At 40.5% G+C, this 23333-nt stretch overlaps 1 protein-coding gene across 3 annotated transcripts in view; it reads left to right on the forward strand.

Moving 5' to 3' along the window:
• BLM (BLM RecQ like helicase) overlaps positions 1 to 23333 on the forward strand; it is a 92651-nt gene that overhangs the window by 21201 nt on the left and 48117 nt on the right. For all 3 annotated transcript variants that reach the window (XM_086364470.1, XM_086364471.1, XM_086364473.1), the window contains exons 2-10: positions 4037 to 4138; positions 5358 to 6058; positions 7820 to 7982; positions 10630 to 10751; positions 14338 to 14470; positions 15378 to 16081; positions 18054 to 18245; positions 19688 to 19806; positions 20746 to 20859. In XM_086364470.1, the coding sequence (XP_086220596.1) occupies positions 4041 to 4138; positions 5358 to 6058; positions 7820 to 7982; positions 10630 to 10751; positions 14338 to 14470; positions 15378 to 16081; positions 18054 to 18245; positions 19688 to 19806; positions 20746 to 20859 (2346 nt within the window). In that variant the 5' untranslated portion in view covers positions 4037 to 4040. The remainder of the gene's footprint in view (positions 1 to 4036; positions 4139 to 5357; positions 6059 to 7819; positions 7983 to 10629; positions 10752 to 14337; positions 14471 to 15377; positions 16082 to 18053; positions 18246 to 19687; positions 19807 to 20745; positions 20860 to 23333) is intronic.

Below are 23333 nucleotides of genomic sequence, written 5' to 3' on the forward strand. Positions count from 1 at the left end.
TCTTTTTATTCCAAATAGTAAAGAAGCTCTCAAAGCCTAACTTTATGTCAAAAGGACTGAAGAGCCAGTCCTGGTATCTGAGTGATTCCCTGGGCCCAGCAAAGGAACCAAGTTTCCAGAGACTTGAAGACAAGGGGTAACACCCCAAAACATGGACACATTTTCCACTCTACCTTCATTGGCTGAGCAACTGCTAAGAACAAAGGCCGCATCTCCTGATAACCTGGCAAACAAATCCAGTATTGCCTCACAAATTGATTGCTTCTCTGAGGTACTGACTGGTGTATTTAGGGAGAAACTTCAAAAACAAGTTGAGGAGCATCTGTCCTTCTGTGAGACTGGAGAAATTCCACAAAAGAATCTGGGTGTCATGACGGAGGCAATGGTTCAGGCAGAGGAAGCGGCTACTGAGATTACTAGGAAGCTAGAGAAACAGGAGAAGAAACGCTTGAAGAAGGAAAAGAAAAGGCTGGCTGCAATTGCCCTGGCATCTTCAGAAAATAGTCGTGCCCCAGAGGAGTATGAGGAGACAAGTGAAAGACCCAAAAAGAAGAAAAAACAAAAGCCCCAGGAGGCTTCCTTGGTGGTTCAGATGTTAAACTGCTTGCAGTGCAGGAGACCCGGGTTCGATCCCTGGGTTGGGAAGATCCCCTGGAGAGGGGAACAGCTACCCACTCTAGTGTTCTTGCCTGGAATTCCATGGACAGAGGAGCTGGCAGGCTGCAGTCCATGGAATCACAAAGAATCAAACACTTAGCGACTATTACTAACGCTAACAGGAGGCTCCTCTGGAATATGGAATGGAAGACCTGTCTGTCTCTTTTTCCAAACCCAAGGAAAAAAAATCTTTTTCCAGGGAGGAGCTGGTCAGTAGTGATCTTGAAAAGAGGTGGCACTGGAAATCTTCCCAAGAGGAAGAAATCTTTCCCCAAAAAGAAACCAGTTAGTGACCCCAAGAGTCAGGAAATAAGAGAGTCCCCAAGGAAAAGAGGACAGAGAAGGCAATGGCACCCCACTCCAGTAATTGCCTGGACAATCCCATGGATGGAGGAACCTGGAAGGCTGCAGTCTGTGGGGTCGCTGAGGGTAGGATATGACTGAACGTCTTCACTTTCACTTTTCACTTTCATGCATTGGAGAAGGAAATGGTAACCCACTCCATTGTTCTTGCCTGGAGAATCCCAGGGACGGGGGAGCCTGGTGGGCTGCTGTCTGTGGGGTCACACAGAGTCGGACAAAGAGGAAATTGTCCTCCAAGGAGGGGCCTTTCAGCAGTAGACCTGAAGAGGCTACTGCCAGCAGGAGCAGTGGCTCCAAGAAAAGAAAAATCCCAGGGAAATTAGAATGGGCGTCTCCCTCATGGGGCATAATGTGTGGAGGTATTTCCCAGCCCATCCTCTAGAGCCCAATAAAAATCAAAACTAAAGAAGTAAAAAGGACTGAAGAGTCAAACTGGAAACGCTCCCTCTGAACAGTTTTGAAATAGTTTGAAAATCAATAAGGGTGATAATTATATTGAATTGAAACATACCTAATGTTTAATCCATGAATTTATAATGATACTGAGAAAAAAAATTGACCAATAGAGGTTACCAGAGAATTAACTCATTATTTTGAAAACTAATAAAGGGAAAAAAAATGCAACATTTATCCTGTCTTTCCTATGTGAGCTGTGCTGCTGGGTAAAAAAATAGTAGATCAGAGTACGTTTCTCTTGGTAGAAATAGTCCAGCTAATGAACAAAGAAGGAATGACAGAATTAAAATATGACTATTTTGAGAGGTTGGCTTCTGGAATGGTGAAGTGGGGACCCTGGGATGTGTGTGCAGATGAAACAATATTGGATGAGTTGACAGTTTTTGATAAATGTTGATAATGAGTACATAAGAGTTCATTATACCCTTCTGTCTACTTTCTGGTGTTTGCTGCTGCTAAGTTGCTTCAGTCGTGTCCGACTCTGTGCGACCCCATAGACGGCAGCCCATGAGGCTCCCCCGTCCCTGGGATTCTCCAGGCAAGAACACTGGAGTGGGTTGCCATTTCCTTCTCCAAAGCATGAAAGGGAAAAGTGAAAGTGAAGTCTCTCAGTCGTGTCCGACTCTTTGAGACCCCATGGACTGCAGCCTACCAGGCTCCTCCGTCCATGGGATTTTCCAGGCAAGAGTACTGGAGTTTATTTTGTAACAACTTTATTAAGATATAATTCACATAGTTATTCAGTGTTTATTAATTGGGCTTCCCAGGTGGTATGAATGGTAAAGAACTCCTGCCAATGCAGGAGACATCAGAGACATGGGTTTGACCCCTGGGTGGGGAAGATCCCCTGGAGGAGGGCATGGCAACTCACGCCAGTATCTTGCCTGGAGAACCCCATGAACAGAGGAGCTACAGTCCATAGGGTCTAAAGAGCTGGACATGACTGAAGCGACTTCTTGTTTAGTCGCCAAGTCGTATCTGACTCTTTGTGACTCTGTGGACTGCAACACACCAGGCTTGGACATGACTGAAGCAACTTAGCATAATTAGTTATTTTACTGAAGGCATTTGAAAGAGGAAGAAAAGGCAAACATCATTTTTTCTTCCAGGGAAGGTGGAACAAAATCAATATTGTAATCATCTTCATCAAGCTCAACACATGAAGATTTCTTCCACTGCACTTGCTTCAAAGTTCTCCTTTTTTCACTATTATCTAAAGACTTGTTAAACATAATTTAATAATTAGTGAGTGGACTGTGATACATGTAAAACTTCATATTTCCATGAATATCATTTGGTATTGTTAGCCCTTCCTCCTAAGCTATATGGCATAAAATAAAAGAAGATCTTTGGTAAAGATAAAATGAGAAAGAAGGTTATATCTCTTTGCTCAAATAAGAATTGATTACTGTCCATATATTCTGCTATTCCATCCTGATTTGGCCCCAGTAATTTTTAAAAAATTGTTTACTTTTAATTGGAAGATAATTGCTTTACAATATGGTGTTGGTTTCTGCCATACATCAACATGAATCAGCCATAGGTATGTATACATGTGTCCCCTCCCTATTGAATTTCCCTCCCACCTCTCACCCCAGGCCTCAGTAATTTTTTAAAATTTTTATTTATTTGGCTTCACTGGGTCTTAGTTGTCGCATGTGGGATCTAGTTCCCTGAGCAGGTTTTGAACCCAGGCCCCCTGCATTGGGAGCACAGAGTCTTAGCCACTGGATCACCAGGAATGTCTCCGGCCCCCTTAATTTTAAGACGGCTTAACCTACACATTGATGGTTAATGCTTGCGGGGGTGGTGCTCAGTTATGTCCAACTCTTTGTGACCCCATGGACTGTGGCCTGCCAGGTTCCTCTGTCCGTGGGATTTCCCAGGCAAGAATACCGAAGCAGGTTGCCATTTCCTCCTCCTGTAGATCTTCCCAACCTAGGGATCGAGCCCGCATCTAATCTGCATTGACAGTTGGATTCTTTACCACTAGCACCACCTGGGAAGCCTCTAAGCTACATATTATCCCAGGAATTAGCTCAGCCGTGTCACAATTTATATGCTTGGTAAAAGTATTCTTTCAGGTTGAGACCAGATGATTCCAAAGCACAGCATCTTGCTGGTAAACCATTGCTCTCATTGACAGTGCTCATCCTTCTTTTCCGATTTCCCCTGGGGCGGAGAACTCAGTTATTCCTTTGTTCTTTGGATTTTCAGTGTGCTTTGATCATTTTCTCACACTTCTCTCCCCATTTGCCTTCCCTCTATTCTTCAGACCTAGGCCAGGTCCCCTTTTTCTGCAAGCCTTTTCCTAATAAGCCCTTCCCTAAAAATATCTTTTGTGCTTTTTTTAGCATTGGGGGAAAACCAGGTCATTTTGCTATAAGTGAGCTTTCAGTTAGTTAAAGATTATGTATTTCAAATGTCACCTGTTTTAAATGTCAAAACAGTTTTTTGTCCAAAAAAAAGTCTCATTACTCTGGGCACAGTTGGAACAGTAAATATTGTGATTAATGCAAAGCGTGTAATTCCACTGATATTTTTCTCCCTCATTTTTCAGGATCATGGCTGCTGTTCCTCAAAATAATCTACAGGAACAACTGGAACGTCATTCGGCAAGAAAGCTTAACAATAAATTGAGTCTTTCAAAACCGAAATCTTCGTAAGTACTTTAGTTTGCTTTCATACAGGCACCAGCACTCAAGTGAAAAGAAACATCTCTTACAACTCTTTCATTGTAGAGATGAGAAAATGAGAGGGTCAGTGGTTTTCCCACTTGCAAAATAATAATAGAGCATCTTTTAGCAACACCAGGTAATGAATTGTTCAGCACCTTTGCACAGTTTCTAGCACGTGATATTTGCTCAATGAATATTCGTTGAGTGAACAATGAATCTTGTAAATATGAGCAAATTGGTATTTTTTATTTAAAAAAAATTTTTTTTGGCAGTGCTGGCTCTTCATTGCTGTGTGGGTTTTTCTCTGGTTATGATGCATGGGGGCTGCTCTCTAGTTGCAGTACACGGGCTTCTCCTTGTGGTGACTTCTCTTGTCGTGGTTCCTGGGCTCTAGAGTACAGAACCAGTAGTTGTGACAGCCGAGCTGAGTTCCTCCCTGGCACGTGGGATCGTCCCAGACCAGGGATCGAACCGATGTCTCTTGCATTAGTAGGTGGACTCTTTACCACTAAGCCAGCAGGGAAGACCCAAATCGGTGTTTTTAGTATCTTAATATAATTTTATGTCCTTTTCGAAAACCATCTGTAAGGAAACTATAGCTCTCCAGTTCTGTTCTTTCCTTCAAGCTGTACTCCAAAGTCCTTCTAACAGACCTAATGATGTAGAGCCCTCATTGTGCCCTTAGCAGGTTCTAGGCACATTCTTTGTGCTTGACTTTAAAGTTACCATTGACCTTCATGTCAGTAAAGCCAGCAGATGTCCAGGGCCCTTGCCCCTTTCACTTGTCTTTCAGATTTCAGCAGAGCTGGAAGTTTTTAATTCTTTTCCCCATAAAACTTTTATCAGAGTCGCAACAAGTAGTCACATTTGCGTCTTTTCTCTTCTTTGCTTCTGCTTTCCCCCTCTCTGGAGAGGTTGTTAATTAAGGACTATGAGCCTGAGAGGCAAAGTAATGGGAATGGCCTGGATAGTCTCAAAGCTGAGTAATGAGCTCCTGAATAGGAAGGATCAGAGCATACAAAGCATAATGTAAGTTTCCTTACATATTTTAAAGTCAGAGAGGCATATAGATTCTTTGCTCATTTGGGATACAATGAAGGTAAGTCATTATATAAATTAGTAAAAAAAAAAATCAGAGTTTTGTATACTTTCTGGGTTTGTTAAAATGAATCCTTCTAATTCAGTTTTTCAATTCTTTTTCAGAGGTTTCACTTTTAAAAAGAAAGTGCCTTCAGCCAACGATGTCTCTGTAACTAGTGTGTCAGTGGCAAAAACACCTGTGTTGAGTGATAAAGATGTTAATATCACTGAGGCCTTTTCCTTCAGTGAACCTTTACCCCACACCACCAATCAGCAGACGGGGATCAATGACTTTAAAAGTGCTCCATCCGGACCGCAAACTAAGAGAGTTGGTTCAAAACCATTATTGCCAAGTTTGTCGCAGGTTCCCCAGGAAGTTTCATGTACGGCCCAGAACACACCGGTTATAAAGCAATCCCTCAATGCTACTTTCAAGAAATTAGAATTTAGTTCCTCATCAGATTCTCTTATTGCCTTCAATGATTGGGATGATATGGATGACTTCGATACTTCTGGAAATTCTAAAGCATTTGTGACACCATGTAAAAACCACTTCGTAAGAGTAAGCACTGCTCAGAAATCAAAAAAGTCTAAGAGGAACTTAGTAAAAGCGCAGCTTAATAAAACACATACAGGGGAGACTGATTTGGCTCCCTTCTCCTCTGAGAGCAAGCAGGAACATTTGACTGAGAAACAGAAGGATGACTCAGAATGGTTAAGTAGTGATGTGATTTGCATTGATGATGACCCCGATCCCGAAGAGCTGATAAATGAAGATACTCAGGAAAATCACTCGTTAAAAACTCATTTGGGAGCGGAAAGAGGTAAAAATTATTATTTCATTTCAAAAGGTTGATTGTATTAGTTTATTCAAAGCTAGACATTGGGAAGAGTCACAAATATGATTTAACTTTTGTCCTTAGGATATATAGAGGTGCTTATTGAACCATCTGTGGGCCACGTTCTTGCATACTAAGGAAATGAAAGATTTTATTCTGCTAATATAGTTTTTATATTAGCAAGGATAGTTCTGTGATTTTAAATACAAAGAAATATGTAGAGAATATAATGCTTAATGGAATAAGTCAGAGAGAGAAAGAAAATTACTGTGATATCACATGTGGAATCTAAAAAATAATAAAAATAAGTATACAAAACAGAAGCAGGGACATAGAAAACAAACTTATGGTTACCAAAAGGGAGAGGGAAGTAGAGGGGGGGACAAATTAGAAATATGAAATTAATAGATACAAACTACTATACATAAAATAGATAAGCAGTAGGGATTTATTGTGTAGCACAGGGAGTTATACCCATTATCTGGTAATGTCCTGTGATGAAATAAAATCTGCAAAAAACTGAATCACTTGGCTGTACACCTGAAACTAACCCAATATTGTAAATCAACTATACTTCAATAAAAAGAAGAGAAGTTTCCATAGAAGTTCAAGTGGCTTCATGATGGTGTGCTAACTAGTTGGTAGTAGAATTGGGATAAAACGAAGCCTTTGTGTTATGATTCTTTTATGATTTGCACTGCCTAATACTGATGAATAATACAATATAATCATGCTATTCAAGTATTATAAATTACATTCAAATAGTTTTCTGTTTAGGTCTCATAGTTATTAGATGTCTAGAACTTAATAGCTGAGATCAGCCATATGTGGAGGTACCCACATTATGAAATAATTGTAAATATGAGACTAATATTTTTAAACACCGAATCCCATCAAGGTTACTGCAGGGTAAGAGGGGACTGAAAAGTGACTGATTATAAGCAAGACTATAGTCTAATCAAATGTGTTATTATTTATGAAGAGAAGATTTGGCAAAAGGTAAACTAGAGAGCAACGATTTGGCACTGTTTTCCCACATAGTTGAGAGAGACATGTATTCTGGGAGACTTAAATAACTAAGACGCCTTTGGGATAAGGCAGACATAGTTTATCTGTATCAATAATGGTACTTGTATAACCCTCAGGCTTATTTACTGTACTTTACCCTTATTTAAATATGAATGAAAAATAGAAATGAAAGGACTGATACTAAATATGAGTTTCTTAATTTGACTGGAGACAGTCATGAAAATCCTTAAGCAAATCATCAGCCTCAGTCCAGCTTCTGGTGGACTTAATCCAGTTGATTCAGTCCTCTTCCATGAAGAAACAAGCCAACATCAACGTGTGAAAGGAGAGAACTCATCAGTACAAAGTGCTGCGAATGCTTTTACCTTGTCCAAAGCACTCACTTTTAAGCGCTCACACCCTGTTCTTTCTGGCTCGTTAATATTAAAATAACCTACACTTATCAACTATTTTACTTTGTTTTTTAAACTTTTTATTTTGTATTGGGGTGTAGCCAATTAACAGTGTTGTGATAATTTTAGAGGAACAGTGAAGGGACTCAGCGATAGACATCCATGTATCCATCCCACCCACCAACTCCCCTCCCATCCAGGCTGCCACATCACATTGAGCAGAGTTCCCTGTGCTGCACAGTCGGATCCTGTTGGTTGGGGAGTTTGGGGTGGCATGTACACACTGCTATGTTTAAAGTGGATAACCATCAATTGTTTTACTTAGGTAATTGTGAAAAGAAGAAAAACTTGGAAGAAACAGAATTACGTTCAGTGGAGAAGTCTTCATGTATTGAGCTTGACGAAGATGATTATGACATAGATTTTGTCCCACCTTCTCCAGAAGAAGGAATGACTTCTACCTCCTCATCCTCTTTAAAATGCTCTAGGTAAAATAGTTTTATTAATTAATAAACATTGTTTCTGAGATAGCTGAAATAATTTTAGTTGTGTAATGTCACCTCAGAATTGACTAATTTCATGCTAATGCAGTTTGTTTTGTATTCAAATGAACACATCAAGAAATTCCTATTTATATAAATTTTATTTAATTGTTGGCATTCTAAAACTATATAGTCCAATTATCATTAATTACATGGCACCTCCAAATGGTTTTATGTAGTTGATCTTGATATGTGGAATGTAGTCCTAAAGATACTGATTTCCTAGACCTGAAATGACCCCAAACTAACACCTTCTTTGCGAAGTGACTTTTACTAAGTGTCCTTTCTTCTTCTTTTAAAAATTTTTCTTAATCCAAATATTAATAGAATTGACCATTGGTATTTGTTATTCAGTGAATTTTGATAAATTTGTGACATGATTGTGATTAATTGGTGGTGTTATGGCAAAAGAGAGAATCCACATAGTTCATTAATAGCTTAAAATACTAATAGTCGTTGTTACTGCCATACTGGCTCCAGCCTAAATCCACTCAGTTGAGAGGTCTGTTACATACTATGCTGCTAACCATATTTTGATGAGAAACAAATCCCTCTAGTACATCACCTGAAGGAAGGAAGGCAGACAGGAAGGAGGTGTTTGTCTACATAAGCTGGTTTCTCTGGGTTTTTGTTTTAACAGGTGGGTTGAGATGTTTACAGAGGTGGGAGAGGGTGAAGCGTGATTGCTATTTGACAACAAAACAGAAAAACTCCAAAAATTCCCCTCTTTCATCTCCCCCATAAAAATGCAGACAGAGTTGTGGGGAAAAAACTCAGCAAAAGTTCACATAGCATTATTCAACAGCATTCTTATTTCTCAGGTGAAGGAGTTGAAGCCTAGGGAGGAACAGGGGATTGTCTAAGATGACGTCATTAATGGCAAATGGGCTAAGATCCAGTGTAGGGTTATTTCAAGTGTGTATTGCACAGATAACACTGTAGCCACTTTAACAGGATATTGACTGATAGTCTTAGAGTCCAACAAACCAAACATTTTCTTTATCCACATTAAGTTTATTTATTTATTTATTTATTTTTTAAATTGCAGTATAGTTGATTTGCAATATTGTGTTAGTTTCAGGTGTACAGCATAGCGATTTAGGGTTTGTATTTTTCTTTTTCTGATTATACTCCTATATAGATTGTTAAAAGATATTGAATGTAATGCTCTGTGCTATACAGTAAATCCTTGTATGTTGTCTATTTTGTATATGAGAGTGAAAGTGTTAGTTGCTCAGTCATGTCCAGTTCTTTGCGACCCCGTGTACTGTACTGTCCATGGAATTTTCCAGGCAAGAATAGTGGAGTGGATAGCCATTCTCTTCAGGGGATCTTCCCAACCCAGGGATTGAATCGAGGTCTCCTGAGCTGCAGGCAGCTTTTTTATGAGCCGCCAGGGAAGCCCAGTTTGTATTTGCACCCCGTCCTCCTGATTCGTTCCTCCCTCTCCCTGTCCACATTGTTTTGTTCCTTCTCTATACGTGTGTATGATTTTTACATTGCCATAATCAACATGTTGCTGTCATTTTTCAATCTGCTTTTCTTTTGACATTATTTTTAAAACGTTTTCCATATTGCCGCATAGTCATTATTTTTATTCCTCTTAATGGCTACATAATTTATTGAGTTGTCATACCACAATTTAGTATATTTTACCTAGACATTCAGCAGTTGGAAAATGGTTCTTTCTAAGGTGGTTTCTGAGATAAATTCTCTGTATATATTTTCAACTGCAACCTTGTATACATATTTGTATATATTATAAAACTAAAAGAGAATTTTCACAAATGCTTTATGTGCAGTGCACACTTACATTTTGTTATATTTTATTACATTTTAAAGTGCTGGTTGTGACTTCTGAACTTATTTCAGAGATGTAATGGTTAGAAAATATATAACAAAAAGGAGAACATATTTTTGTATCTCCTGTATTCCTATACCTCTTTAGATGGCCCTCAAAATCCTCTCTCTGCAGACCCCAAATTGTCTTTACAGCTTTATCTCCAGTTATGTTCCTATGGTAACCCTGAGCTCTATTGCCTAATGAGAGTAAACTGACAGTCTCCCTCCTTCATAAGCTTTAGCTTTCTTCGGATTGCCACAGTATCCTCTCTCTAACACTTAGTTAATACTAATTTATTTTGTTACTTTAAAGTATTTTTTATATCCAGCCCGAATGACCATGTTTATGTGTGTTAATATCAGGGCCAAAAGATGGCAAACTTTGAGGGCCAGCTAGGGCTTCCCAGGTGGATCAGTTGGTAAAGGACCCACTTGCAGTGCAGGAGACGAGGGTTCGATCCCTGGACTGAGAAGATCCCTTAGAGAAGGAATGGCACCCACTCCAGTATTTTTGCCTGGGAAATTCCATGGACAGAGGAACCTGGTGGGCTACAGTCCATGGATTCACAAAAGAGTCGGACATGACGTAGCAACTAAACCACCACCTAAGAGGTTTTACAATAGAGACACAGAGACATGTTTCTCTTTTCTGTTACATAGTGTCTAACCAGTTGTGGGAAATATTAGAGGGAAAAGTATGCATTTGGTCTAGTCTGTACTCTGATCAGTTTAATGTTTTTTTAATTTGTAGTATGTTGAAGGATCTTGACACCTCTGACAAAAAGCATAGTCTTAGCACATCAGAAGACTTGTCAAAACTCAAGGAAATGGCCACACAACAGCCTAATCAAGAAACCAGCACAAGCTGTGAAGGTACAAAAGAATTTTAGACGTAACACATGTTGTAGCTGCTTACTTTTGAAAACAAAGTAAGGTTGTATTCTCAGCCTGTGACTGTATAGTATAAGATGATGAATCTGTAGTTTCTTTTGATCTAATAGTGAATCATTCGTAATAACCAACCACCAGCATTTGCTCAGATAACTCTGAAACTCAGAAACTTGTTTTCTCACCAAATGACTCTCTAATAAGTAGTGTTTTTAGAATAGAGGAGGAATTTTTTTTCTCATACTGCACCAAAATTTTGCCTTCCTGTAGCTTTAATCTTTGTGAGATAAATGTGAAGTGCCTAGAGCTAAATATTAGATCTTTTACCTCTTTTTTATAGGTACTGATTTCTAGACCATCCTCCAAGTTCTCTGGGTTCGGTGTTCACTTAAAGTTTAGTACTTTTTGTTTGCTTGATTTATTTCTAATTCATTTTTAAATTTTCTATTAAATATCTAGTATAAATAATCCAGTAGCACCTAAAGGCTTTGAAAAACTGCTTTGTCTCCTTCCCACTCCTGATTTCTGTTTCCCAAAGGCTTTTTCAGACTAGAAATTTGTTTCCTTCTAGTCTGAATGGAGGAGCCTGGTGGGCTGCAGTCCATGGGGTGACCCGCTAGGAGTTGGACATGACTGAGCGACTTCATTTTCACTTTTCACTTTCATACATTGGCGAAGGAAATGGCAACCCACTCCAGTATTCTTGCCTGGAGAATCCCAGGGACGGGGGAGCCTGGTGGGCTGCTGTCTGTGGGGTCGCACAGAGTCAGACATGACTGAAGTGACTTAGTGGCAGCAGTCTGAATTTTTCCTGGTATTATTTCTTTTTGTTTTCTTCTTTTTGTTTCCTCTTTTCTCTTTCACTCTTCCCGGAACTTCAGCTATTGGACCATTAGACCTCCGTTAATTAACTTTTCTGATTTTTATCTCTTGCCTTTTTTGCTTTCTGAGAGATGTCCTCGGGTTTTAAATTAACTCTTGCATGGAATTTTTCATTTTTATCAGATTAATTTCCAACAGCTGCATTGTAATCTATGAGTATTTCTGTAATGTTTTCTATTCTTATTTGATGGGTATTATACTTAGGGGGTATGTGAATGTGTGTTTGAGAGTTGCTGTACTTACGGTGTGTGTGTGTGTGTGTGTGTGTGTGTGCGCACATACATGTGCAGTGGTCTCTTGGTGTGGTTCCTGTTTCCTCTGGATTTTTGTTTATTTTCGTCTCTGAATTTATTGTTAAAGATGCTCCTGAAATACCTGATGTAGGCACTCTTCCAAGTGCATTACAACATTAATTAATTTAATCCTCACAATGATCCTTTAAGATAGTTTCTGTTATCCCATTTTACAAATAAGGAAACCAAGGTACGAGGTACCAGAGAGCTAAATAATACTCATGGTCATAGAGTTAGACAGCAGCAGAGCTAGGATATGGACCCAGCAGTCTTGAGACTCTTGAATTTGCACTGGTAGCCACTGCACCATACTGCTCCTGCATCATCAGGTTTCACTGATGAAATGGTTGGCTAAGACGAGAGCAAGGACAGAGTCCTACACAATGTCCTTAGCGGCCTCCCTCTCAGCTGACAGCAGTCTGTTCATCACCACCTCGTGTTCATCTTGTTACAAATCTGCCTTCAGACTGTGTTTCTCTCCCTTGTCCCTGGGGATACGAAAGACTCGCTCAATTGACTCCAGAATTTGAAAGTCTGAGGCAGCGAGAGGAAAAAGGTGGGCCACTGGCTCTAGAGCAATGCTGACCTTGTGTGCAAGCCTCCCTCTTCCCACTCCTGGCTGGTGACTGTGCCAAAGTAGTTCAGCCTCTTTGGACCGCAGTTTCTGTTCCTTCTGTTAAATGAGAATAGTATCTGCCTTGCCTGGTTGTTGTCAGGGTTCAAGGTAAAGTGCCCCTTGCACTGCGGGCCTTCAATAAATGGGGGCTTCTGTTATCTGCCAGTCTAGTGATCCTTTCAAAAAAGGAACTACGTTGAGATGGCTGTTGTATTTTTATGAACTCTTGCGAACTCTGTAATTGTTTCCTCTTTTTCTTAGAGCTCACAAAGCAGCCATTTGATAACATGTTCTAGAATTTTGCCTTGAATTAACTTTAAGAACGCCAGCCTGTAGCTTTTGGCATCCCTTTAGAATTTTTTTGAAAATTAGAACAATGTTTGACTGTCTTCACTCTCCCTTCAACTCTCCTATTAACTAGACGCCTCATGTATTAGTGAGATTTTCTTTTGCAGGTTTCGTTTGTACTCTGAGGTGTAATCTGTCTAGACAAAGAGACTTGAGCTCCTTTCCAATAACTGTATCTCTGAGCCTGTCTTGGTTTTCATTTCCTTTGGACTGTTGTTTATGCTACTCTTTCCAATCCAATGCCCGTTCTCCTTCCAGAGAAAACAGATGTCAAACAGGAGCGCGGTGAGTGCACTTGTACCACTTCATACTTCGGGACCCTGTTTACGTCAGTCACTAGTGAAAGTCCTCACTCCCACATCGTTTTCACATGGACATGCGGGTCCCCTCACCAGAGTCGTGTCCACACCCCCATGCTCATCTGTCCTCGCTTCCTCTCCTTAGACCCATCAGCTGGCTCCCTTGCTCAATAATTTCCCAGTAGCCGCCGCCTCTTCTCTGATTGTCTCTGAGAACACTGTTGCCTCTGTAGCTGCCTAAACTGTTTATTTCACCTGAACACCTTAGGCCCCAGGGGTCGGTAGGCATGTTTCTTGCTTCCCATTGCTCCCCTAACCCATTGTTTTTCCTTTGCCTCATCTAAAGCCATCCCTCCTCTATCTATTTCTTAGTTATACAGCTGAAATGTGAAAGTGTGGAGTGGGCTGGCTGGATCCACATGTCCGTACGGGTGTTAGCAGGCATCTCTCTCTCACACCTGCCTCTCACGTCTCCCCATCTCAATCTTCCGTTTCCCTCCATCTCTGTTTTCTGCTTTCCCTTACCTTGGCCTTATTTTCAAGCTTGTATTTTCCCTCAGGGTGGCAGAGTTGGCCACCTGCAGCCAGTCCAGCTTGTTGAAGAGAGAGGTCCTCTTTTCCATTCAGTCAAAAAACTCTCAGATCTAATTCTCATTGAACTGCCTCACGTCACATGCCCACTGAGGAGGTAGGGGTTGGGGTGGAGGGTGGGAGTGGTCTCCAAAAGGAAAGTGTAAGTGCCGTGCTGTTAGGAAGCTCTGGTTGGCAGGCAGACGAGAGCAACAAGTGGAGTTCTTACCTGTCCAAACTGTATGACGTATTCTGTGTGGGCATGGTGAGATTTACATCTGAAAAAGTAAAAAAAAAAAAACCCATAAAACTTTACTATCTTACCGCAACCTTGGTTACCTTATAAGAATTAGCAGGAAATGAAACGATAACAGTTTTTAGCTCTCATGATACAGATTAGAGCCAGTCTGATTTCAGATGATTTCAGAGGCAGATAACGGAGAATATATTATTGTTCAGAATCCTGTTTTTAAACTACTTCAGGTGTTACATGCAGGGCTTTCAAGATTTTAAGTCTTTTTTTGTTGGTGGTGAAAAATATTCATAGCATAATTACTTTACAGCTAGACAGACAAGTTTACAGCAGCAGCTTATCCGTGTGATGGACCGAATCTGTAAATTAGTTGATGCTGTTCCTGATGATGAGCTGAAAGCTTTGGATTGTGGGAACGAGCTGCTCCAGCAGCGGGACATAAGGTATCTTGACTTTTCTCCTTCTGGATCTGATTGCATTTCCACCGACATTGTAAGTGTCAAAGATACAGGGCAAGATTTCCAGGCATTCTGCCCCACAAATGGTGTAGCATACTTATCACTGTCATTTTTTTTTTTTAATTCTATGATTGGAATATAGTTGATTTACAATGTTGTTAGTTTCAGGTATACCAAAAAAATGACTTAGTTATACATATACATGTATCTATTCTTTTTCGGATTCTTTTCCCAAATACGTTATTACAGGGCTTCCCAGGTAAAGAACCTGCTTGCCAGTGCAGGAGATGTAAGAGACATGGGTTCAATCCCTGGATCGGGAAGATCCCCTGGAGGAAGAAATGGCAGCCCACTCCAGTATTCTTGCCTGGAAAATTCCATGGACAGAGGATCCTACTGGGCTACAGTCCATGGGTTCTCAAAAAGTCAGACATGCCTGAGCAACTGAGCACACACATATGTTGTTACAGAGTATTGAGTAGAGTTCCCTGTGCTCTGCATTATGTCTTAATTTACTTTTTCAAACTGTTCCTTTAGCATTTGTATTCAGATTTTTAAGGTTGGAAATATTTTGCCAGTTCGGCATGAAAATTAAATATAAACTTGTGTGTACCCTACCATTGCCAGCCTGTTGTTGTTTAGTTGCTAAGTAATGTCCGAATCTTTGCAACCCCATGGACTGTAGCCCACCAGGCTCCTCTGTCCATGGGATTCTCCAGGCAGGAATACTGGAGGAGGTTACCATTTCCTCCTCCAGGGGATCTTCCCCACCCAGGGATCGCACTTGTATCTCCTGCCTGGCAGGCAGATTCTTTATCACTGAGCTACCAGGAAAGCCCACACCATTGCCAACTACTCATTGTTAATTTGGCATCCTGTGTTCTCTCTTCAGAAGGAAACTCCTAGCTGAAGCGGATTTTGATCCCAGTGATGCCAGTGTTCTTAGCGCCATGTGGGGGTGTAGGCCTGATCCCCTGGAGAGCCCTGTGAAGGACTTGGCCTCTGTTTCCTTACCTTACGCGTTTCGGAAGGGTGACTCCTGTCTTGCAGGGAATGCTGTGAAGGAGTTTACTCTTCCACACCTCCCCTCAAATTCCATGTCCACCCGGGAACGTTTACTGACTCCTCCCCTAGGAAAGACAGGAGTCTTAGCCACCACAAAGAGTCCCTTTGAAAGACCGCTATTCAGTTCCCATTTACAGAAGTCCTTTGTAAGTAGCAACTGGGCTGAAACACCGAGGGCAGAGAAAAGAAATGAAAGCCCTGATTTCCCAGGAAATGTTCTCACAAGCACGGCTGTGAAAGATCAGAATAAATATACCACCTCCATAAATGACTTGGAAAGAGAGCTCCAGGCTGCTTGCGAGATTGACAATTTTGACATAGATGACTTTGACGATGATGATGATGACTGGGAAAATCTGATGCAAAATTTAGCAGCCAGCAAATCTTCCACAGCTGCCTACCCACCCATTAAGGAAGGTCGACCAGTTAAATCTGTGTCAGAAAGACCCTCTTCCGCCAAGACAGACTGCCTTCCAGGGGCATCTACCACTCAAAATAAAAACTTCTCAGAGTCAATTCCGAATTACCCTGGTAAGTTTACAATAAATGGAATGCTTATATTTTCTTTGACAACAAAACTGTCCAAAATAGGAATTGTACAAGAGAAACCATAGCAAATCATCATTGCCTGAGAATGACATTGTTTCTATGCAAATTTCTGCTGATAATATGCATTACAAATCACAGTTTCAGAAGCAAGTTGCTCTTTGTCTGGGTACCAGCTGTAGTTTTATAAAATGTGTAATTATAACCTATTGTAGTAAAGCTCCAAAAGTCGTTACAAATGTGCTTTGCCTTTAACGTTTTTTAGTCCCTAAAACAATAAAGCTCAGGAGGGCCAACTTTTAACAATTTGGGGGATGGATAAAAAGCAAAGCTGAATTTATATGTTAAAAATGTCGTTGCGTGTATTTTTAGAATCCTGGATTGATAAGAAATAATGTTTATAAAGCTGTGGAACAGGTTTTATGTCAAAATACTAAAATTTACAGCAACCTAAGAAACCTAAGAAGTCAGAAATTTCTTAAGTCAGTCAAATCATTTTTTTGGTCTAGGATCATTTTAATCCGCTCAGCAAATATTTCCTGAGTGGCCACCATGTGCTATGCTCAGGTCCTAGTGATAGATGGATAATGAAGAGTTCCTACCTGCTTGGAGCTCACAGTTTAGTGAGAGAACTTTTTGGAATAGTGAAATTAGCCATTGTAAAGGCTGCAGAGAAAAGCCAAAATTGATTTTAAAACCTTTCATTGACCTTATAAAGTTATCAAAAGGTGGTTTTCTTTTTTAAGTTTGTATGTGTATGGTGTAAAGTGCATTCCTCCCTATTTTTGCCATTGATGACTTAATCCCACAGAGGTTGTTCTTACAGCTATGCTATTGACCTTTAAAATAACCATTAATGGATTTATTTCTATGTCATGTTTGAGTGTGTCATGCCTGGTGTTCGCAGTTATCTTTGAGACAGTTGAGGGCTGGGGTAAAAGGAACTGCCAGAGCTGGAGTGAGCACTTTTTGCACTCTGTGGGCACCCACCCAGAGTTGCGACAGCGAGGGGGCGGAAGTGGGGGCAGAGGCGAGTGGCATGATGGAGGGAGATTCATAGGGAGCTAGGATGACTCTGAGCTTTCAGACCCGGTAACTGAGAAAGCTGTGACACCGTGAACAGAAAGAGAAGTCAGGAGGCAGAGGCAGATTTGGAGCAGAGCTGAGGAGGGCTATTTTAAGGCTTGCTGAGCTTCAAGTGTTGGGAAGTCATTCAGGTGGAAGTATCTTGCAGACAGTTGGAGGTGCGTGCAGCCCTGGGACTTAGGAGGGCGTCAGTCTAATCTTGAGAAAGAGATCTGGGCATTCTGTGCACATCAGCGATGTTTAAGGTCAAAGAACTAGGAAAATTCCAAAAAAGAATGTCTACTGAGCCCAGTCCCAAGTGTCAGAGACTCCCACATTTCAGGGACAGATGGAAATGGAGCCAGGAAAAGGAAGTTAAAGTGAGTAGAAAACCCAGGACTGTCTTTTTTTTTTTTTTTTTTTAATCTGTATGTATGTATTTGACTGTTCCATGTACATGCATTGCATGGGGGTCTTAGTACCACATGCAAACTCTTAGTTGAGGCATGTGGGATCTAGTTCCCTGAGCAGGGATAGAACCCTGACCAGGGATAGAACCCCGACCCCCTGCATTGGGAGTACAGGGTCTTAGTCACTGGAACACCAGGGAAGTCCCCCCATGATTGTCTTGAAGTTCAAAAGAGAAGGAGGAGAGAATATATAGGAGGGGTAGGTGCTGTAAAAAAAAATCAAGGAAAAATTTGAACTTGGCCCTTAGGAAGTCTCTGGTGGCCTTGACACTGGGCAGCAAGGAGACCCCGATAAACAGGTAAAGAAGGGTGTGCTGTGGCAAACCGCACACCAGCGCTTCTGCAGGGCAGTGGGCTCAGATGCTAAAGCTTACTGGTTACAATAACGCCCCGATTTCTCTTAACATTGATTATTTTCTTAGACAAGATGGAGCAGAATTTAGCATCCAGAAATCCGAAACATGAGCGTTTCCAGAGTCTTAATTTTCCTCATACAAAAGAAATGATGAAGATTTTTCATAAGAAATTTGGCCTGCATAATTTTAGAACTAATCAGCTAGAGGCGATCAATGCTGCACTGCTTGGTGAAGACTGTTTCATTTTAATGCCCACTGGTATGTATTTTTAGATATGAATTGGCAGGAATCCATTGGCAGATGTTAAATGAAAGCCCTTTAATAGAAATAAAAAGAACACCTACACCATATTTCTATCATTTAGGGGCCTCTGATCCTCCCATGCCACAGTTGGGAAAGTATATTATTTCATATCCTCTGTTCTGGTTGTTGACATGATAACATTTATTGCCCTTTAAGATCCTCACCTCAAAGCTCATTGTGTTGAATTGATCAAGGATTTTCCTTTGGGAATTTTTCTTTTTTTCTAGTCTAAATTAGCCTGGAACAAGAACAAAAAAATTACTGTCAGAGACCACAACCCCTTCTGGCAGTTTATTTGGCACAACCTCGTGTGGCCTGGTGGTTGAAATCATTGGCTCTGGAGTGATGCCCTGGGCTCAAAGCACAGCTCTGCCATTTATTAACGGTGTGGCTGTGAGCAAGGCACTTCATCCCCCAAACCCAGGCTCCTCGTTTGTGCAGTGGGAATAATACCAAAGCACCCACTTCACAGAGTGTCATGAGGATTAAGTGAAAAGCCTGGAACATAGTTCTTTCTTGTCTTCAGTTTTGAAGAGATCCAAGACTTTTCATTGTGCTGTTAAAGTGTATAACAGCTGTCGAGTGATTGATGTACAGTCATCCAAATAAGAATATTAAATTAGCCATTAGGATAAGAAGCAGGGGAGCATTGTAAATCACCTATGCTTCGATTAATGAAAAGAAAGCACGCGGCAATGTGGGCGGTTGGGGTTTCATTACCAGACGAGTCTTCCCTCTGCCTCTTACTTGCCTTAGTTGTGACCTCCAGCAATCAGGTGTCGCCATCGTCATTAGCAGCATTGACTGGGCGTCTGAATTTTCTCACACTGACCTTACACTGTAGATGCTGTTGGTTTGGTTAGTCAGCAGCTTTCCATACTTCTATTGCCGTTCAGTGTGTGTCTTCTGTTTTGACTCCAGTTTGGCACTGCAGAACTAAAGCTGGAGAGGGAGGGCCCTGGCATTCTCCTCGTCCAGCAGTCTGAGGCATTGGCAGTTCAGTGGTGGAATTCTCACCCTCCTCATCCAGCAGTTTTCATTCAAGGCTTTCCAAGACCCTCTAGGGTTTCGAGGGGGCATTTTTCGGGGTATCCTTCTCAAGCAGACTTTTAAAGTATTTCTGATGCATTTAAGTTTCCTGCCCTGATGCTTGCTTTTGCTGTCATGTATACCTATGTAAGATTGTCCTAAAGATAATTTTTATGCATTTAAGTTGCCCACATACTTTGGCTCATTCAAATATGGCGTATTTTGGCACCGTGGAGAATATCACTTGGTGTCCTATTAGTTACTTTAAATTTTATATGTCATTTGCATTGTACATTTTGCCTTCATGCTCTCAACATAGAACTTGACGGATTTTTTTTTTTTTTTTTTTTTTTGGTCATTTCCTTTAGGAGGTGGTAAAAGCCTGTGTTACCAGCTTCCTGCCTGTGTTTCTCCTGGGGTCACTATTGTCATTTCCCCTTTGAGATCACTTATAGTAGATCAAGTCCAAAAGCTGACTTCCTTGGATGTAAGTTAAAACACTGCCAATTATAATAAAAATACTAAGAATAGCATAACTTAAAAACAGTTATATTTTAGTACTCTGGGTAACCTTTTTTATTAAATAGTTCATGAACTATATGACTAAAGCACAGCAGTTATATTAGGTTGTTACATTTAAGTACAAGTCTTTGGGAATTCTGGTACAGATGACTTTCTAGAGTTCAATCTGGTTTTACTCTGGAAGAACACATTTTAGTATGAACCTTTAACCTGTATTGCTGATATAAATTTGTTTTTTCTAATATGGAAGAATTTCTTTTTATACTACTGTCAGATCAGCTTAGTTCTCACTCCCTTAATATCTTAAAATGCACACACATGTGCATGCCTACACACGTATGTCCTTTTTCCTCCTGGCTGAGGTTAAGAAAAGTTTATGAATGCAGTCTATTAAATCCTACATACTGTGACCAAACAGAACTCTTCTCAGGGTTATGAACCATCACCCCTCAACAAGACCACTGCTTTGATTTTTCTTCCCAAAGATGATGTCTCAGTACAGAGATGGTAGCCATTGTTCAGCCATTCATGAGGTTGTGGTCCTTTTAGTGTCGTGGTGCGTTAAAACCCAAAAGATGCGTTTACTTGAAAAAATAATATGGCCATACATTAGAATTGGAATCTCTTAGATGATGAATTCACATTTATCTTCCTTACAAATCTGAAGAGCTAAGAAAGTAAAGAAACAGGGAAAAAGAAAAGGAAATAAACAGTGGGAAGACTATTTGACTTACAGTTAACAAGGGTTTGTAAAAAATATGTACTGATTATTATGTTGAGATTCTCTTTTCCTTTGACAGGTTTGATATGTGACTTATAAAATATTTATAAAACCTAAAGATAAATGTAAGCTTGAGTCAGATTAATGTGTAAAATTTAATTTGTTTACTACTTTTATGCTTAGATCCCAGCTACATATCTGACAGGTGATAAGACGGACTCAGAAGCTACAAGTATTTACCTCCAGTTATCAAAAAAAGACCCAATTATAAAACTTCTGTATGTTACGCCAGAGAAGGTTTGTATTTCTATCATTATTTTAAAATATGATATTACAGCTATTTTAGAAAAACAACCCAGTTCTCCTTTACCAAGTGAGGAAATACTGAGTCTTTCCCTCCCGTGTTTCTCTCCTTTACTTCTCACATAGAATATTACACGCTAGTCAGCAAAGATACGGAGGTCTTTGCTTCCATCAAGTTGTCCTCTGTGACACCAGCTAGGGGTCCTACAGTTTAACTCAATTCTGACACTACCTACCCAGAGATAGTGTCGGACCCCACAGGTTAAGGGCTCAGTCTCTCGAGATTACCACCCTGCTCCAGGTGCCAAGCCACAGGTTACCCACAACTTCCGTCTGACTTAGCTGCAAATCTGAGGTTCCTGTGACCTCCTCCTGCTTGAATTCAGTGACTTGCAAGAGCAGCTCACAGAACTCAGGGAGACATTTACCTACATTCACCAGTTTATTGAAGGCTGTGGTAAAGGCCTTCAGATAAACAGCCAGATGAAGAGGTATATGAGGCGGGTCCTAAGCACAGGAGCTTCTGTCCCTGTGGAATTGGGGTGTGTCAGCCCCCAAGCACGTGGATGTGTTTGCCAACCTAGAACTTCTCTGAACCCCATACTTTTGGTATTTTATGGAGGCTTCCTCACATAGGTATGATCAATTATAGTCTCCATTTCTACACTGACTCCCTTCTCTGGAGGATGGGAGTAGAACTCAAAATCCCAAGCTTTTAATCCTGGTGTAGTCTTTCTAGCGACCAGTTCCCACCCAGGAGCCCAACCAGCGTCGCCTCAATAGGATCAAAGGTGCTCCCAGTGCTCTTGTTGTTCAGTCGCTCAGTCATATCCAACTCTTTGTGACCCCACGAACTGTAGCCCGCAGGCTCCTCTGTCCATGGCATTTTCCCAGGCAAGAGTACTGGAGTGGGTTGCCATTTATCCTCCTCCAGGGGATCTTCCTGACCCAGGAATTGAACCCCTGTCTCCTGAATTGTAGACGGATTCTTTACTACTGAGCCACCAGGGGAGCCCCAGTGCTCTAACCACTTAAGAATTTACAAGGGTTTCAGGAACCCTATTCCAGGAACTGGGAGCAGGGACCAGTATATTTTTTCTGTTATCTCATTAAAGCCCACTAAAACACATGTTTTTAAATTTTTGACATAATTTCTGATGCGTGTAGTGTAAGAATTCCTCTATAACTTTCACTGAGAAACCCACATGGTAACGTTTTATTGTAACTGCTCTATTATTCTTTCTCTGTTTTTCCCTTAAACATTTCAGAGTAAGTTGCAGACATGATATCCTTTCAACCCTAAATACTTCATTGCATGTCCTAAAAACAAGGAATTCTCAGTATAATTAACAAAATTGGAAAATATTAATTGCTACAATACTGTTACTTTATGAAACCTTATTCTAATTTCACTAGTTATCCCAATAATATCCTTTATAGCAAAATAAATTCCTACATTATCCATTTTCTTCATGTCTCTTTAAACAATTTCTGTCTTTCATGATCTTGACAGTTGAGTGAAAACCAGTTGTTTTGTGGACTGTCACACAATTTGATTTTATATTTCCTCTTGATTAGATTTGCATTGTTCATTTTGGGGAGAATATCACAGAAGTGGTGATATGTTCTCAGTGCAGCTTATCAGGAGGCATTTGATCAATTCATTCTATTATTGGTATTGTTAACTTCGATCATTTGGTTAATATGGTGTCTGCCAGATTTCCCCACTGTAAAATTACTTTTTTTGTTGTTAATTATTCATTACAAGAATAAATGTAATTTTTTTGTAATTGTAGATCTCTTATTGTGGAATATTCTGAAACTGTGTACATATCCTATGTCTGGTGAGATTTTGACTTGAGTTTTATTGTCCCCACCAGTTGTTATTGTAGTGAGTGCCAAGTGATGATTCTTCTAATTTAATTGGTATTCTCCTGTAAGGACAAGCTTTTCATTTTACCCACATATTTATTTATATCAATATGAAATCATGAATTCTTAAGTTAATCAGTGGGTTATAATCAGTTACCATTGTGTGTTTTGATGTTTTAATTGTTCTAGGTTTGGCCAGTGGAAAAGCTCCATCACACTGGCTTCTGTGTCCTTCCAACATGTCTGTCAAGACATGGGTGCCAGATATGGTCACTGCTACTGGGATGTCATTGTTTCTAGACCCAGTTATGGACTGAGCTATGAAATATACGTACATACAGGCTTGTATGTACAAGCCATGCATATACAGGCTTCCCAGGTAGCACAGTGATAAAGAATCCACCTGCCAGTGTAGGAGACATGAGACGCAGGTTCCATCTCTGGGTCTCGAAGATCTCCTGAATGAGGAAATGGCAACCCACTCCAGTATTCTTGCCTGGAAAATCCCATGGACAGAGGAGCCTGGTGGTCTACAGTCCATGGGGTCACAGAGTTGGACTCGACTGAGCATGCACACATGTGTGTATATATTGTAC

The sequence above is a fragment of the Bos grunniens genome, chromosome 21, assembly GCF_055505025.1.
Source record: "Bos grunniens cultivar Pamir isolate PY7600 chromosome 21, Bosgru_T2T1.0, whole genome shotgun sequence".
Lineage (NCBI taxonomy): Eukaryota > Metazoa > Chordata > Mammalia > Artiodactyla > Bovidae > Bos > Bos grunniens.